Below are 14,594 nucleotides of genomic sequence, written 5' to 3' on the forward strand. Positions count from 1 at the left end.
GAAGTAGGTTAAACAAGTAAACCAAGACTCCATGCACATGACTTTGCCTTGAAAGTATTTAAGTTTGCCAAAACAAACTGGCTTCTTTCACACAGAATCCATATAGCTTAAACATATTGTCCCTAGCACATTGTTACAGAAATAAGTGTAGAAAATGACTTTAGAGCTGTATTTGAGATATACATTGCAAATAGATTGAACAGAATAGTCTCTGTGTAAGTATGAAATCTAATAAAAAATGTGCTACTTTGATATGGAGCAAAGCTGACATCTAATGGCCACATACGTGATTGAATATTAATATCTACCCGTTATTCATTAACCACAAAATCCAAATATTGATGCTTTGGAAGGATTCCCTTTAAAAACATGGTATTTTAAGTTGTATTGAAATGAATACAAAGATGGAAAACATTACTGCTACAATTACAGATAATGAATTCAATTCAACAGATTTCAGTAAAAGACTTCTGCATTAATCACAAAAGTCAAATTAAAATAAATACTATGCTTTTTATAATTTAAAATGTGTGCTTGCATACACATAATACACACACACACACACACACATATATATACTTACATATACAGTCAATAGAACATAAACAATAGGCAGTACTTAGCATCAGATGTGGAAAGTGCTTGAATTCGCTCTAGATTATTTTACAATTCACTGTCTGTAAAAATATTAGCCAGTTAATCCAAACTATCAATTGTGGCTATGGCCTACAAAAATGGTGTTATTTCCTGAGTTTGCTATTTGCTATCCTCTGATTTAGAATTTACTTCAGTTGCTGATCTATTAAAAACAAGAAGTCTGCCTGAAATGCAAAGTGGTTTTATTGCAAGCACAGAGAGCAAGCTGCTTCTGAGATGGAGCATGATTCGAGGCAGATATCAAAGCCCTTTGTTGGCTAGGGTCAGGTGTACATCATTTCCGCCATGTGCGACATTTCCTTGGGGATATGCAGGAAGTATTCCATATAACCTGAAAGGTCTTCAATAGTCACATCATCTACATGAGCTCTGGCTTGTTCAGAGCAAGATTTGAGAGAACTGGAGGAAATTCTTGATGTGAGCTGCGAACTGTCTTGCACATGTGCTGCTCTTTCAGATATACCCTGGAGGGAGTTCTGTATATCAGAAAACGTGTACACATTCAGGTTTTGCCATTGCTTACACTGGCATTCATTCTTTACACATGCACAAAAATTCCCTTTATTTTGTTCAGACACAGACTGGAAATCAGAAAGATCTGAGACCTTTAGAATTTCTGTGGGAAGAACACTACCAATATTTTCAGAAATATTCTTTGGTATTCCAATCATGGATGCCTCGGAATCTTTGACATCTGATTCCTTCTTGCCAAATTCTAGAGGATGACTGCCCAGTTCATTTTCAGAAAATTTCTTTGGCACATCCAAATCTTTGTTGCTTTGAAAAGCATCTGTTAGATTCCTGTGGATGGGTTGGCCATAGGAAGGCATTTGTTTAGTGCAATGGATGAATTTAGGAGGATGGAGTACTGGAGACTTTGATCTCCGGTGACGTTGGGTTCGAATTGTTCCTCTCAAAGGTTTTCTCAAACACCTGCAGGATGAAAACGGAAAGAAATAAGTAATTCACTTTGCACAAAAGATACCTAGCTATTTACAAGTGCGCAAAATGTGTCATCAAAGTTTCAACCTTGAAAGTCCTTCTAAAGAGCTCAGAAAGGCTTTTTATAACCTATTTCAAATTCCAGAAGTGGCCCAATCTATAAAAGGATCTCAAATTACTTCAGGGCACATTCTATGGCTCTCTCTGCAGTCCACAGGGAAAAATATATTATTTTAAAAAATGTGATATATTCTCAGATATTGGACAGAAATATTTTTCCTTGCAACTGACAAGAATAAAATATTGAACAATTACTACGATATCAGATGATTAGCTGTTTTATATAACAAAAACAGTATAAAAGCCGAAAATAATTCATTTTAATAATCACACTGCAATGCTTCCATACTGCCTAGTCAAAAATACCCATTAGTATAAAAATGTATTGCACAAAACATTTTGATTATCTTCATAGTGCTTAAAATATTTTTCACAAGGTCTAAAATATGTGCTTAATTTAAAATAATGTTTTTAGCACAAAAATATAGGTAGAATTTTTAAGAAAGCTAGGAATGTAATGTGTTTATCTTTTGAGAGAACCACTATCTAAATAGTAAGGATAATACAGAAAATCCTCTTGAAACAAGAAGCTTGTTTCTTGAAACAAGAAACATGAACAAAGTCAGGAAGAAGGTGAAAAACGCACACTATAAATATACCAGATTTGCATCCACTGACTGATATTTATACAGTCTGGAGCTATACTTGATTTCTAAAAAATGTCTCCACAAAAGTAAGGGATTCAGATCACATAGGATATGCCTTTATAAATGCTGATCACCATAACATTTTACTGGTTTGGGGGAACTGCTTTGGGCTCTTTTAGGAGTAACTGTGTTAAAATTAATAAAAAAATAGAAGCTGGGTGGCATTATCCCAATGCCATACCATTTAATCTTAATATCTCAGAAAGTTTTTTTATCATAGAAAAACTAGAACATTCATTTATACACAACTCATAGTCTAAATTCAACACTGTCCATACTATGAAAGACTATCCAACGGCAATATTTCCTAGATGTCAACTAAAAGATCCTCTGGCTACAATGTAGAGTATCCTCCATCACCTCTTTTTATTTGAACAGCTGTTGCTTTTTCTAATTTAAATTGCTATTTAATTGATTGCTTAATTTTCATTGCTATTATTTTTATTGTAAAGTACTCTGGTTTATTTTGAAGAGAATATGCACACCAGTTTCATTATGTGCCATCAAGCCAGTGTCTATCCTTAGCAGCCACATTTTCTCCATGAACATCAGGCTCAAGACATTATTGCACTAGGGTCAAGATATTATTGCACTGATTTTAATACGAATCAAATCTGGCTAACTTTGAGTATATCCAGTTTTTTAAATTATATATCTGGAAATAAACTTGAATTATAACAAACCTAGTTATATAACTTGTATAGAAGTATCAGGCCCTAACCTTCCATTTCTAGGATTTGAATTCATGACATGGTCCTATAGCTTCCTTCCCGATGCATCCAAAGTAGTAGTTTGACATAAGAAAATACGATTCAATTTTGTAAGAGAAAGATTCTATTTACAGCAATTTCTCTTCCTTTTGCCACATCTGGAAAGCAAAGAACTGACAACCTGTTATGCCATGCAGAGCAACTGAATATAACTCAATTTCAACATTCATAAAAACATAGTAATGCTACTAAATCAAACTATCGCATCTTTCATCACCTTCATTTATGTTTTTTTTCCAATTGATCATTCTAAGAAGTTACGTGGGCCAGTATATTTAACAAAACACTTCAGCATTTCTTCATCCTAAGTATTAACCAGAATCAATTCCTCTTACCAGTGCCAACTTTCTTTAGATCCTAATGTCATCTTCACTTTGGATTCATCTGTACTTTCTACAAATGTTTGTGGAGATGCCCCCTCACTCACAGGGAGAGAAGCAGTGGATCTGAAGCATGAAAAAATATGTCAAAATAAGTTTAGAATGTATAATCTAACTTCAATCAATTTGCTCTGCATAATTCACAATATAATTGTCATTGCAAATATATAATATTTACAACCAGCTTTCTCACAATTGTTCTTTGTATCAACAGCATACTGGAAAAATAATATTAGGGATTAGCTGCCTATTTTATACAGAAAAGGATATAGTACAATTGTCATGGTTCCGACAGATGAAACTCTTCAAAAGAACTTCAAGGCATTGTTTATCTTAAAGAATCTTTTATTCGAGAAACAAAGTATCAGCACTACATAGTCGAAACCAAAAACTAAATTTCCCTCCCCTGGATACAAAGTAATAAAGCACAATTCCCTCCTCCAATAAACAGTCATAAATCTGCCAAAATTCTATCAGCTTGGGGCCCAATGACCTTGGGTTCCCACGGCTAAGTTATTATTGTTATGACTAGCTGGACTCTCATCCACATTCCCCTCCCAGCATCAACTAACTCTAAAAGCAATAGAGAAAAATGGCTGCATTTCCATCTGTTGTCAAAGCAAGAACATCCGATGTTAGCAGTGTTGACAACAGTTGCATTTATTTTAGAAAATATATATGCTGCCTTTCATACATATGAGCTTTGGAAAGTTAACAATAATAGCAAAAGCACTTAGACTTATATACTGCTTCATGGTGCTTTACAGCCCTCTCTAAGCATATTGCCCCCAACAATCTGGGTCCTCATTTGACCAACCTCGAAAAGGTGAAAGGTGAGTCAACCTTGAGCTGGTGAAAATTGAACCCCTGGCATTGAATTAGTCCGCAATACTGCATTCTAACCACTGCACCACCTCGGTTCAATCAACTTGTACTAATATTAAACTAGTAGTAAACATAAAAAACCCTTTATAAATCATGCAAAAATCCCCAACAGAATTAAAATAACTGTAATACAATAACCAAGAAATCAAACCGCACATATATTGGACTCATCTAAGATCCTGGCCCAGTAGCTGGGGAAAATCAAGATCTTCAGACTTTCAGAAGGCCAAATGGGTTGAAACCTTTCATATTTTGGGGATGGGAGGGAGGCTGTTTCATAGGATAGCCACAGCCGAAAAAAAGGCATGACTCCACATATTAGAGCACCCACCCTGTTAGATCTGATGGGATAAACAGTACTACCAGTAACTGGCCCTAGACCACAAAAGCCTTTAAAGCCAACACTTTGAATTACACCTGAAAATATACAGGGAGATACTGCAATTTGCATAACAGCAGTGTTACACTGCATTTAAAAATGACCTAGTAATATTACTGAGTATTTCCCTTTTAGCTTCTCAATTTGCACCATCTACTTATGAAAAGAAAAAAAAGGTAATGGATGAAGAAACAGGTGTCCCTCACCTTGGGGGCTTATTTGGCATTTTATAAAAAGGATTGTGGGGGAAAAAAACCCCAATAAAATAGCTGTTTTAGGGAGAGGGCCAGAGAAGCCAGGCACAAACATTGTAATGACACCACTGTTCACTTTATTTATTTTTATTTGTGTATTCATTTTAGTCCACCTGGCTCCAACAGACTCTAGCTCACCACATAAAAATGTTGTTGTTTACAAATATACCATAAAAAAGCATATCACAAATGGCAGATCTAGACAACAAAAGCAAATATATTATGTAATATAATTATATTATATTTGGTTCCAACTACCTTAGCTCAAAGCCTGGGAGAACAGCCAAGTCCTAAGGCCTCTAGAATGCCATCAGGAGATTAGCCACCCGAGAGGAGGATTCAAGATGACAGACATAGAAAAGGCATCTTTCAAATCTCCTGATAGATAGAACTGGTTAGCGGAAAGAACCTAGAGCATGCCAAGTCTGTTGGAGTGAACTGGCTGGATCAATAGCACAGGAAATAGGCAGTTTCTCAAATACAAGGAAAAAGAAAACAGCCCCATTTTGATGAACACTGAGTTGGAGGGTGGATGAATATTCATATGAAAAAGCCACTACATAAAGTATTTTATACCTTTAAGGAAAGCATAGATCAGAATTTACTAAGTATTCTAAGCCCACAAAAAAGGTATTGTATTTGGAAGCATAACAGAAATGGTGTAGTTTTGAGTAGTAGATATAGAGAACAAGATCATATATATTTCACTTCTCAGGATCAAGGTAACAGGTGACAGATCTGATCCGTCTTTTATATTTTATATTGCAAAGATACTCAGGTCTTCCTGATTAATTACATTGTTACTTACCGTTCTGAATCAACTCTTAACTTTTTGAAAGCTGCCTGGAGATTTTCCTCATTCTCCAACATTGTTAGAGAACAATCCACTGCACTCTCTCCCCTTTGCAGATAAATAGAAAAATGAACTGGGATGAAATTCCAGGCATCTAATGTAAAAATAAATTTGACTAACTGTAGATTAGTGCCTCAATACTTTTTACAGGTAGTCCTCAACAACTGAAATCAGAATCTTGGTTGTAGAACGAAATAGTCATTAGGCAAAGGCCACATGCAAAGAGAGAGCGAGCAAGAGAGCAAGCGAGGGAGGGAGAGGGAGAGAGAGAGGGGGAGAGAGAGAGAGAGAGAGAGATTTTGAACAGAATGTTATAGTATTAAATTAATTCAAGCTGGCACTTTCCAGATGTGCTAGGACTGTGTTCCATTTCCTACTCAAGGTTAGGAAAGCTTTTAAATGAATTAGATTTCTTAGACTTTGCATACGAAACTTGCCAACTCTTCTTTAGTCACTCTGTGAGATGGAGGTTTCTAAATTTATTATACGTATATACATACATAAAGCATACCAAGTAAATGCTTCCTATCTGAGAGTTAACCATGTTTATATCCAAACCAGTATCTAGAGTACTGTGTGTGTACCTGTAAATGGCATATATCTCCTGGTTGATGAAATGTGGGCAATAGTACTGTATATTATCTTGTAAGGTAATATTTAGATTAAAAATCCTTGTTTGCATAGAATAGCATAAGTGTGCATGGGGTACAATTGGCCTTTGGTTACACTTGCAGTTTATTGGCCAAAATATTCCAAAATTGACTGATATAGTACTGTCCTGTTAGCAAAGTTTCTATCTTTTCTTACTAAAAGAATTATGCAAAAGCTTCAACTGATCAAAGATATGTGGCAGAAGTCAATATCTAGGGATCAATTAGATAATGTCCATTATTTAATATAGAAAACAGGTAATTCTCAGCTTATATCAATTAATTCAGCAACCGTTCAAATTTATGGTGGTGCTGAAAAAATAGATGTAGGATGAAATTTGAAATATCACAGCATCCTCACAGTTAGTGATCATGATTCCTGGCGCTCAAGTGCTTGGCTGTGATTCTGACGTTGCAGGGAGTGCGGTCATCTTATCACCATTGGCAACTTTCCCTGCCAGCTTCCTATAGGAAACATCAATGGGGAAGCCAACAGGGAAAGTTGCAAGTCACTCTAGTAAGTTGCTCCCAGGTTTCTCCTCCCTTCAGGACCCCTCTCCCAAGTCAGGCTTCCATCGACCCCTCCCAGAGTCTTCCCCTGGCCTCACTCAATTCACGTGCATCCTGTAATGGCCCTCCAAGGACCTCCCAAGCCTCTGAGGCTCCCCCACAGCTCCCCCACATCCTAGCCTGGAACTGCCACCTCTTCCCACTTAACCACCAATGCTTCCTAGGGTTACTATGGCAACCAAGTTTACCATCACCAAGAAATGCAGTTAAGTGACGTTGTGGTTTACGACCACATCACTTAGCGATGGCAATCCTAGTCCCAATACCATAATAACGAAAGGACTACCTGTATATACAAGAAAATATTTTAAATACTTAAGTTTACAGAGTTAATTTTTTAAACAATAAAAGTTAAAGTATTAAGTGTTTATAACCCTTAAATTGGCACAAAAGAAGAAACCTGCCAGAAAAAGGCTCACTTGGACACAACTCCCTCCCTGCTCCACTCAGTTGATGTTCATTTGCTCAAATTGTTTAACTGACACATTTCTTAGTTGCCTATTTGATGTCATTGTGATTCATCTGGGATGGGTGTGTCATAATGTATTTGAAATACATACTAACTCTTGAATCAGAGAACAAAGAAAGCACAAAAGGAAGTGATGCACCAAGACTGCTTCCTGGGATGTTCATCTGCCAAATGGATAATTAACAGAAGCTACATTAAACAATCTGTTTTTTTAAAAAAACTTAACTGAATGTTGGACTCAGAATTCTAAAAACAAGGCAAGTTCTTAGAGTTTAATTTTTATACTGCATACATAAAAACCTGCTACATATACTTGTGCAAATCTCAGAACGCTCATATTATTTTAAAACTGAATTATTTAATAGTGCTTATGTAACCTGGCTGTTAATCTCACTGAGTGAGTAGTTCAGTCTCTTGAATTTTTCCTGGTTCAATTCCCATTAGTTGAGTAGTGGGTCAGAATACAACTGCAGCATACAGCCTGGTTAAAGGCAACTTATTTGGTTGTGAGGAATGAAGAAACATGTAGGTATGTGTGGTGATTTCTATATTTCCTGTATAATGTGGTATTTATGTATCCATTTTGTTGTTTTATTGTGACATCAAAAAGTAAACTTATTCTATAAATAGGTGAAGTTATATTGATGGTGATGTAGAAAGTTGTTGAGGACTTGATGGAATCTAATGATAAATTCTTATCCATAGTTTCAGATAGTGAATATGTCATCAATAGATCTCAAATAATGGGGGGCTTTGGGTGTAAGATGTCTTAGTCTAGTTCAGCTATGAAGATGCTGACATATTGTAGAGTTATATGTATATCTATGACTGTGCCACTGATTTACACATATATGTTTTTCCAAAGGTAAGATAACTGTCATATGGTCTAGTGGTAAGGGATCTGCACTGATCATTTCTTGAAACATGAATCACAGATTCCTTGTTAAAATGAAAAGGTTAGAATTTCAAAACATAATTTTTACCAATTGAACTATTTCCTGTTATAAGCTTATTTATTGTAATAATATTACTATTTCTATGATTTTTTTCTATTAAATTTATATACACATACATACTGGGAGGAACTGGAATGGTTTGGAAAAGCCAAACTGGTCCCAGTAGTGGTAGGAGGCCTCAGGGCTTACAAAATTGTCTCTTGAATCCTTATCAGCCTGAGAATCAATCCTTACCTGATGGATCTGAATGCTAGAAATTGAAAGAATTAGGGACCTGGAAATAGTTATTAAGCATATCACAGAATGCATGGAGAACTAACCAAGCTGATTTTGTGAGCTGATAATCACTAAGCAAAATATTTGGGGCATGTGGTATGGATATGAACAGCTAGAAAACAAATTGATAAGACTGAAAAAAGTAGAAAGAGAAGACTGGTCCAGGGGGATGGATGAGATGTAAGAGATTATAGAATTGTTCTTGAGTTTTAGAATGTTAGTGGAAACAATAATAATAATAATAGTAGTAGTAGTAAAGTTGGAAGGGACCTTGGAGGTCATCTAGTCCAACCCCCTGCTCGGGCAGGAAACCCTACACCATTTTGGACAAATGGCTGTCCAGTCTCTTCTTAAAAACTTCCAGTCCAAGCAGTCATCAAGGGTCAGGCTCTTAAGACAGGGGCATCAAACTCAATTTCACTGAGGGCTGCATCAGCATTATGGCTGCCCTCAAAGGGCCAATTACATGTAGACTACGCATCATATTAGTTCAGGAGTGCATTATGTCTAAGACATGGGCCAAACAGGATTAACATTTCAAATATGAACAAATATTTCAAATAATCTACAAAAACAAATTTAAAACAAAGAAAAAAACCTAAGCTATTTAGTTCTCTCTCTCTCTTGCCATTTTGCCTGAGCCAGATGTTTGGCATATTTTCTTGCCTACAAGTTCATTTATGTTTGAGGTTAGGTTCTGAGCTGTGGAAACTGTCAGGATAGCATGGAGGAGTGCATCAGTAAGAAGACTTCTGTATGCACTTTTGTTCATCCTCATCACAGAAAAGTTGCTCACACAGGTTTGTACTACCAAACATGCAGAGGATTCGTGCAGTTTGTAGGCAGAGTTGGGGCATTGTTTTAGGGATGAACCTGGTAAACTGTGTGGGTCTTACAGAATCATACTTTGCCTTAAGTGTTGTTACATTGGAGTTCTACCAGCTCCATCTGGATGTTTACAGGTGCTTTCTCCATGTCAACTGCAAATGGATTACTGAGCAGTCCAAAACTGAATTTCTGTGCTTCAAAGTCAACAAAGTGACATGTAAACTCCATGTGAAGTGTGCTCAGTTTATTAGCAAAATGAGCATCTGAGAACACAGTGGAGACTTGGCTTATGATTGTTTGGCAACAGGGAAAGTGACTCGTTTCCTTACTGCATCTGAGTCTTCCGTAGTTGCAGGTTAACTTGAAAAGCTTTCACTGCTTCATACATGTCCGTGATCACATGGTCCGTCCCTGAAGCTGAAGGTTTAGCGCAGTGAGATGCTTAGTTATGTCGCAAAGAAAAGCTAATTCATACAGCCACTTTCATACCACAGTACTGTGGAGGCCTTTCCTTTATTTTCCATGAATTGACAGATTCAAAAATCTATTGAGCATTTTTTCTCAACTTAGTCATAGCACCTCTGTGTGATAGGGCAGATCACCAAGTTCTGAATGTATTTCCTCAAGAAGAGATTTAAATTGATGGTGATTTAAACCTTTGGCTCTTATAAAGTTAACTGTCTGTGTTACAGTGCTCATTACATGTTCCTAGTGTATGATGCAGTAATATGCTGTCAACTCACCTGAGCAATTCTCGCTCTTCATCTTCCCTCACATCCTTCCCACTAATCCATTCATTTTCCCCGCACATTGAAGGTGCTCCATCTGTTATCAATCCCATAAGTTTGTCCCAGGGCAGTTTCATGACATTTACACATTTAGATATTGCTTCAAATATGTCTTTTCATGTGCTAATGCCATGCATTGATTTAATATCCAAAAGTTCCTCTGTAACACATAAACCTGAGTCCATTCAACAGATGAAAATTGTCAGCTGTGCCGTGCCAGTGATGTCAGTGCTCTCAACCACAGCAAGGGAACATGCAATGAAATCCTTTTCCTTTTCAATCAACTGTACTTGTAAATCAATGGCAAGCTCATGTATCTGATCAACATCATTATTTGTGCTTAGGCTTACATTAAAAAAACGCTTGATTTTGGTCTGGACACAAGAGTTTGCACACTTTAATCACGCAGCACTTCAAAAACTCCCCTTCTGTAAATGGCTGAAAAACTAGCTTTCACAGCAGCTTCACAGTCCATTTTCTGTTTGGCCATTTTGGGGAGTTTAAATATCAGTATAAGCATCCAGGTCTTCTTCATGGCATATGTTGTATATATGGTGTATGAAACTGTACAGAAAGCTCAAAATCCCAGGTGTTGAACAGTTGTGAGTGCTCTAAGTATCCGCTCCAGAGGCTCAGTAGGATGCTGTGAGTACAGATGTTTGAGGAGGCTTAGCAACATCACAGCATCTATGAAGAGAAAGCAAGTGACTGCAGCCCTATTTGATACAATTGAAATTATATATTTTATATAGGAGAGATCCTGAATGGATGGAGGAAAAAAATCAGCAATCCACCATCACTCCGAAGGCTTAGGACAAGAGATTACTTCCCAGGGTAATGAAAGAACTAGTGGAAGTGACTGAAGAACAAGCTTGGTAATGCTGAGAAATACAGAACTGGCAAGATCTCAGAAGAGTAAAGAGCATAATCTATCAGTTTAGCAGAGATCTATCAACCTGATATTTTGGACAAGATGTTAAAAAAGATAATCGTGCAGCATGTTTTGACTTATGTATGCTACAACTAAAAGCAGCCAGCGCAGATCTGCTACAATTCATGGTATTAATTTTACTGATCTTTGAAAGTTAATAATAAATTTGATTTCAGCTTAAACGATTGAAGAATGCAGACATAGTGTACTTGGACCTTTATATAGTGTGTCATAATATTCTCCTTAATAAAGTTCTAAAAATTTGGGCTACATGACACCTTGATTTGATAGACTCAGAATTGCACCCAAAGAGTGCTTGTTAATGTTCCAATTCAATACAGAAGACACTATCATATCACAAGGACTACTAGAGCAGGGCTTTTCAACCTTTTCACCCATTGTACCACTTTTAGGATATGGCAATATCTGAGTACCACCAGTTGCCTAGTTTCAAAAACTTGATGATCAAAAAAAAAAAAAAGGAAAAAAGTGATGAAGTATAGATAGTCCTCGACTTACACCAGTTCACTTAGTGACTGTTCAAAGTTACAATGGCACTGAAAAAAGTGCCCCCCCAAGCCACAGCCGAGCAAGACACCTGCCTGCCTACCCGGCGGCGCTCTTCCTCCTGTCTGAGGTTTTCATTGTTGTGAGCATTTCTGTTGAGGATTGGCAGCGGGGGTGGGGTGGGGGGTGTTTGGTTTTTATTCCCCCGTCTGTTGGGTGATTGGTCACTTCACATGACCCTGGGACACTGTGACCGTCATAAATATGAATCAGTTGCCAAGCATCTGAATGTAAATCACAAGACCTTGGAGATGCTGCAACATTCCAGCTGATCAGCGTTTCTTCTGGGCTCAGCAGAAGCGCCAGGATCAGCGCCGAGCTCCAGCTGGAGCCTGGTGCTGATCCTGGCGCTTCCACTGAGCCTGACAACCTCAAAAGGCTGGAAAGCAGCACTGATCCTGGCACTTCCGCTGAGCCCTGACAGCCCCGCACTCCAGCCATCTCTCACTCAGGCTTGTGTGGTGCTACCACCAGTTCAGCTCATTCCCCTCCCCTGCTACCACTTTTCTAGGATGGTCGCATACCACCTGCCAGGTGCCAATGTATCACAGGTGGTACCCGTACCACTGGTTGAAAAGTCTTGTACTAGAGGGCACTGTTATGCATCCTGGGCTGTTCACCATTTTAATGAATGAGTTGGATGGTGAAGTTGAAGGATGCTTATGACATTAAGCTGGGAGTGGTGACAACACTTCAAATAGAGAAAATTAAAAAAAAAATAACCTAGACAGGCTTGGGTTGTGGAATGAAAGGCATACACTATAATTTAACAGAAGGAAGTGTAAAGCTCTGCATCTGTGCTGGAATAATGTACGGTCTAAGAATAGGATGACTTGACAATAGTCTAAGTCATTTCCTTATTCTTGCTATCAAACATGGGATATATTTTAAAATGTGTAGTTGGGACAAAAAAAAAGATTTACGTATTCTCAAGCAAAAGCGTATCCTATTCTAATTTCACCTGTCAGACAACCTTGTAATTTTGGAAGAGTTCTAGCTTGCATTCATTTCCCCCCCCCCCAAGCGGCATTTCTTAGCTGATCTAAAAAATAAGTACAGCTGCTGAGTTGGGAGACTAACAGAAATTCCAAGCTGGGCAAAAAAATCAGGAAGAAAGAGCAAAAGACTCCAGCATTGTGGGCAAGGAAACTACATGGCCGGTGTATGTAGCCACTAAGAATGGAACTCAAAATCCCTTTTAGGGCAACTCCAGGAATAGCATTATTCAGCAAGGTGGAAATAATATCCATAACAAAAAACAACTAAGTACTTTGTGGCATTCATGGACGAATGTATTTATTATAACAAAATCCTTCCTCTTATTTTACATTGCACCAAATGAAGTCTATGGGGTCAAGCGAAAACTTAAGTCATGTTTTCCAACCTTGGCAATTTTAAGATGTGTAGACCCAACATTCTAGTTGGTGAATTCAGGGAGTTGAGGTTCACACATCTTAATTACCAAGCTTGGAAAACATTGACTGAGATTATTAATCTATGTGTTATTATCTCCAAGTGCAACAAATCTTTTGCTTCAACAGAAAAACCTGCCCGTCCAAGAAACAAAGTTGAGAAATGCTTCACCTGTGGAGTTTCTTCCTGCGACCGAAGCCCTGAGTCCGAAAGAAAAGCCAGGGGACCGAAAAGGAACAAAAAGGATGCTTCGTAAAGCAGCCGGAATGGGACGCCTAGAGCGGTGACTCAACAAGAGACAATCGCTTTGACGGGTAGAATCAGCTGCTCTGCTCCAGTGGCTATGAGCGAACGAGGAATCACGCCAGTTCAGCGCTTCGACAGCTCTGCGCAAAGAAGACGGCGGAGAAAACAATTTCAAACGTTCGTTTTCTTTACGCGAATACCCCAGTCTCCCCTCAAGCATATGAGCGGAAATAAACGAGTGACCCGGATCTGGAAGCACCTCACCGAGTCAGAATCCCCATGGAGACTGTTTGGTACTAGTAAGCATGCGTTCTCCTGCGTCCTCTTGTAAGGTTTCGCGCGTAAAACAGGAGTGGATGAAAATGTGAGCACTCATGGTCCTTCAAACGCATGCGCACTGCATCGTCACTTCCTGTTGTTTCTATATTCACTTCCGGCAGTGGCTCGTTTGACTGATTGGGTCCGCTTTGTCGGGTAAGTTGGCCCTTATTTTCTTAGGTTTCGTTCATTCTGAGGGAGAAGAATGGAGAGGTTTTTTTTAATTTCCGTTCGGATAAATGGATTTGCCTTCTATTTTAGTGATGTCTTAGGCTCTCCCGGTTTCCCCTTCAAGGCAGATACGTTTCGAAAAGGCGAAAGTAAAGGGCTGGGCCTCTTCTTCAGCTACGTCATTTCTACTAGTTTATGCGCTGACGGGTTTCTTATTTAATACGTTGCCCGAATTCTGGGTCGTCGAAGCCGCGGGGACATTCCCTTCTCGACGGAAGTTTCATGGCGCCTTAAAGGCGAACATTTTGGTTTGTTAGGAGACACGTTTTCTCCCCTATCTTCCGTAGTGACTCAACATTAAAAGTCTTGGTCACATTACACAGGCAGAATTTCCTAACCCCAAAATTATCCTGGAAATCAAATAATAATTAGACTGTATAATGTTAGTGGTTTTTTTAAATAATGCATTTATTTACATTTTCAAACTACCCTTCCTACGAATATATAAATTATACATACTATAT

At 38.1% G+C, this 14,594-nt stretch overlaps 1 protein-coding gene across 5 annotated transcripts; it reads right to left on the reverse strand.

Annotated features, from left to right (window-relative positions):
• Positions 1-822: 822 nt before the first annotated feature.
• Positions 823-7,585, reverse strand: OSER1 (oxidative stress responsive serine rich 1). Of its 5 annotated transcripts, none has more exons than XM_039351276.1 (4): positions 7,527-7,585; positions 5,843-5,935; positions 3,472-3,582; positions 823-1,590 (listed from the first exon to the last, which is right to left on the reverse strand). In XM_039351276.1, the coding sequence occupies exons 2-4, from the start codon at positions 5,902-5,904 to the stop codon at positions 921-923; spliced, it is 843 nt and encodes a 280-aa protein (XP_039207210.1). In that variant the 5' UTR covers positions 5,905-5,935; positions 7,527-7,585; the 3' UTR covers positions 823-920. The 5 variants fall into 5 exon arrangements, with proteins under 5 accessions (XP_039207210.1, XP_039207211.1, XP_039207209.1 ...); XM_039351277.1 differs by having other exon boundaries at positions 5,843-5,981; positions 7,527-7,567; XM_039351275.1 differs by lacking the exon at positions 7,527-7,585 and adding an exon at positions 6,899-7,241 and having other exon boundaries at positions 5,843-5,981.
• Between the last annotated feature and the right edge of the window lie 7,009 nt (positions 7,586-14,594).

Source organism: Crotalus tigris, unplaced genomic scaffold, assembly GCF_016545835.1.
Source record: "Crotalus tigris isolate CLP2741 ecotype Arizona unplaced genomic scaffold, ASM1654583v1 scf7180000018371.15429387391:27106975, whole genome shotgun sequence".
Lineage (NCBI taxonomy): Eukaryota > Metazoa > Chordata > Lepidosauria > Squamata > Viperidae > Crotalus > Crotalus tigris.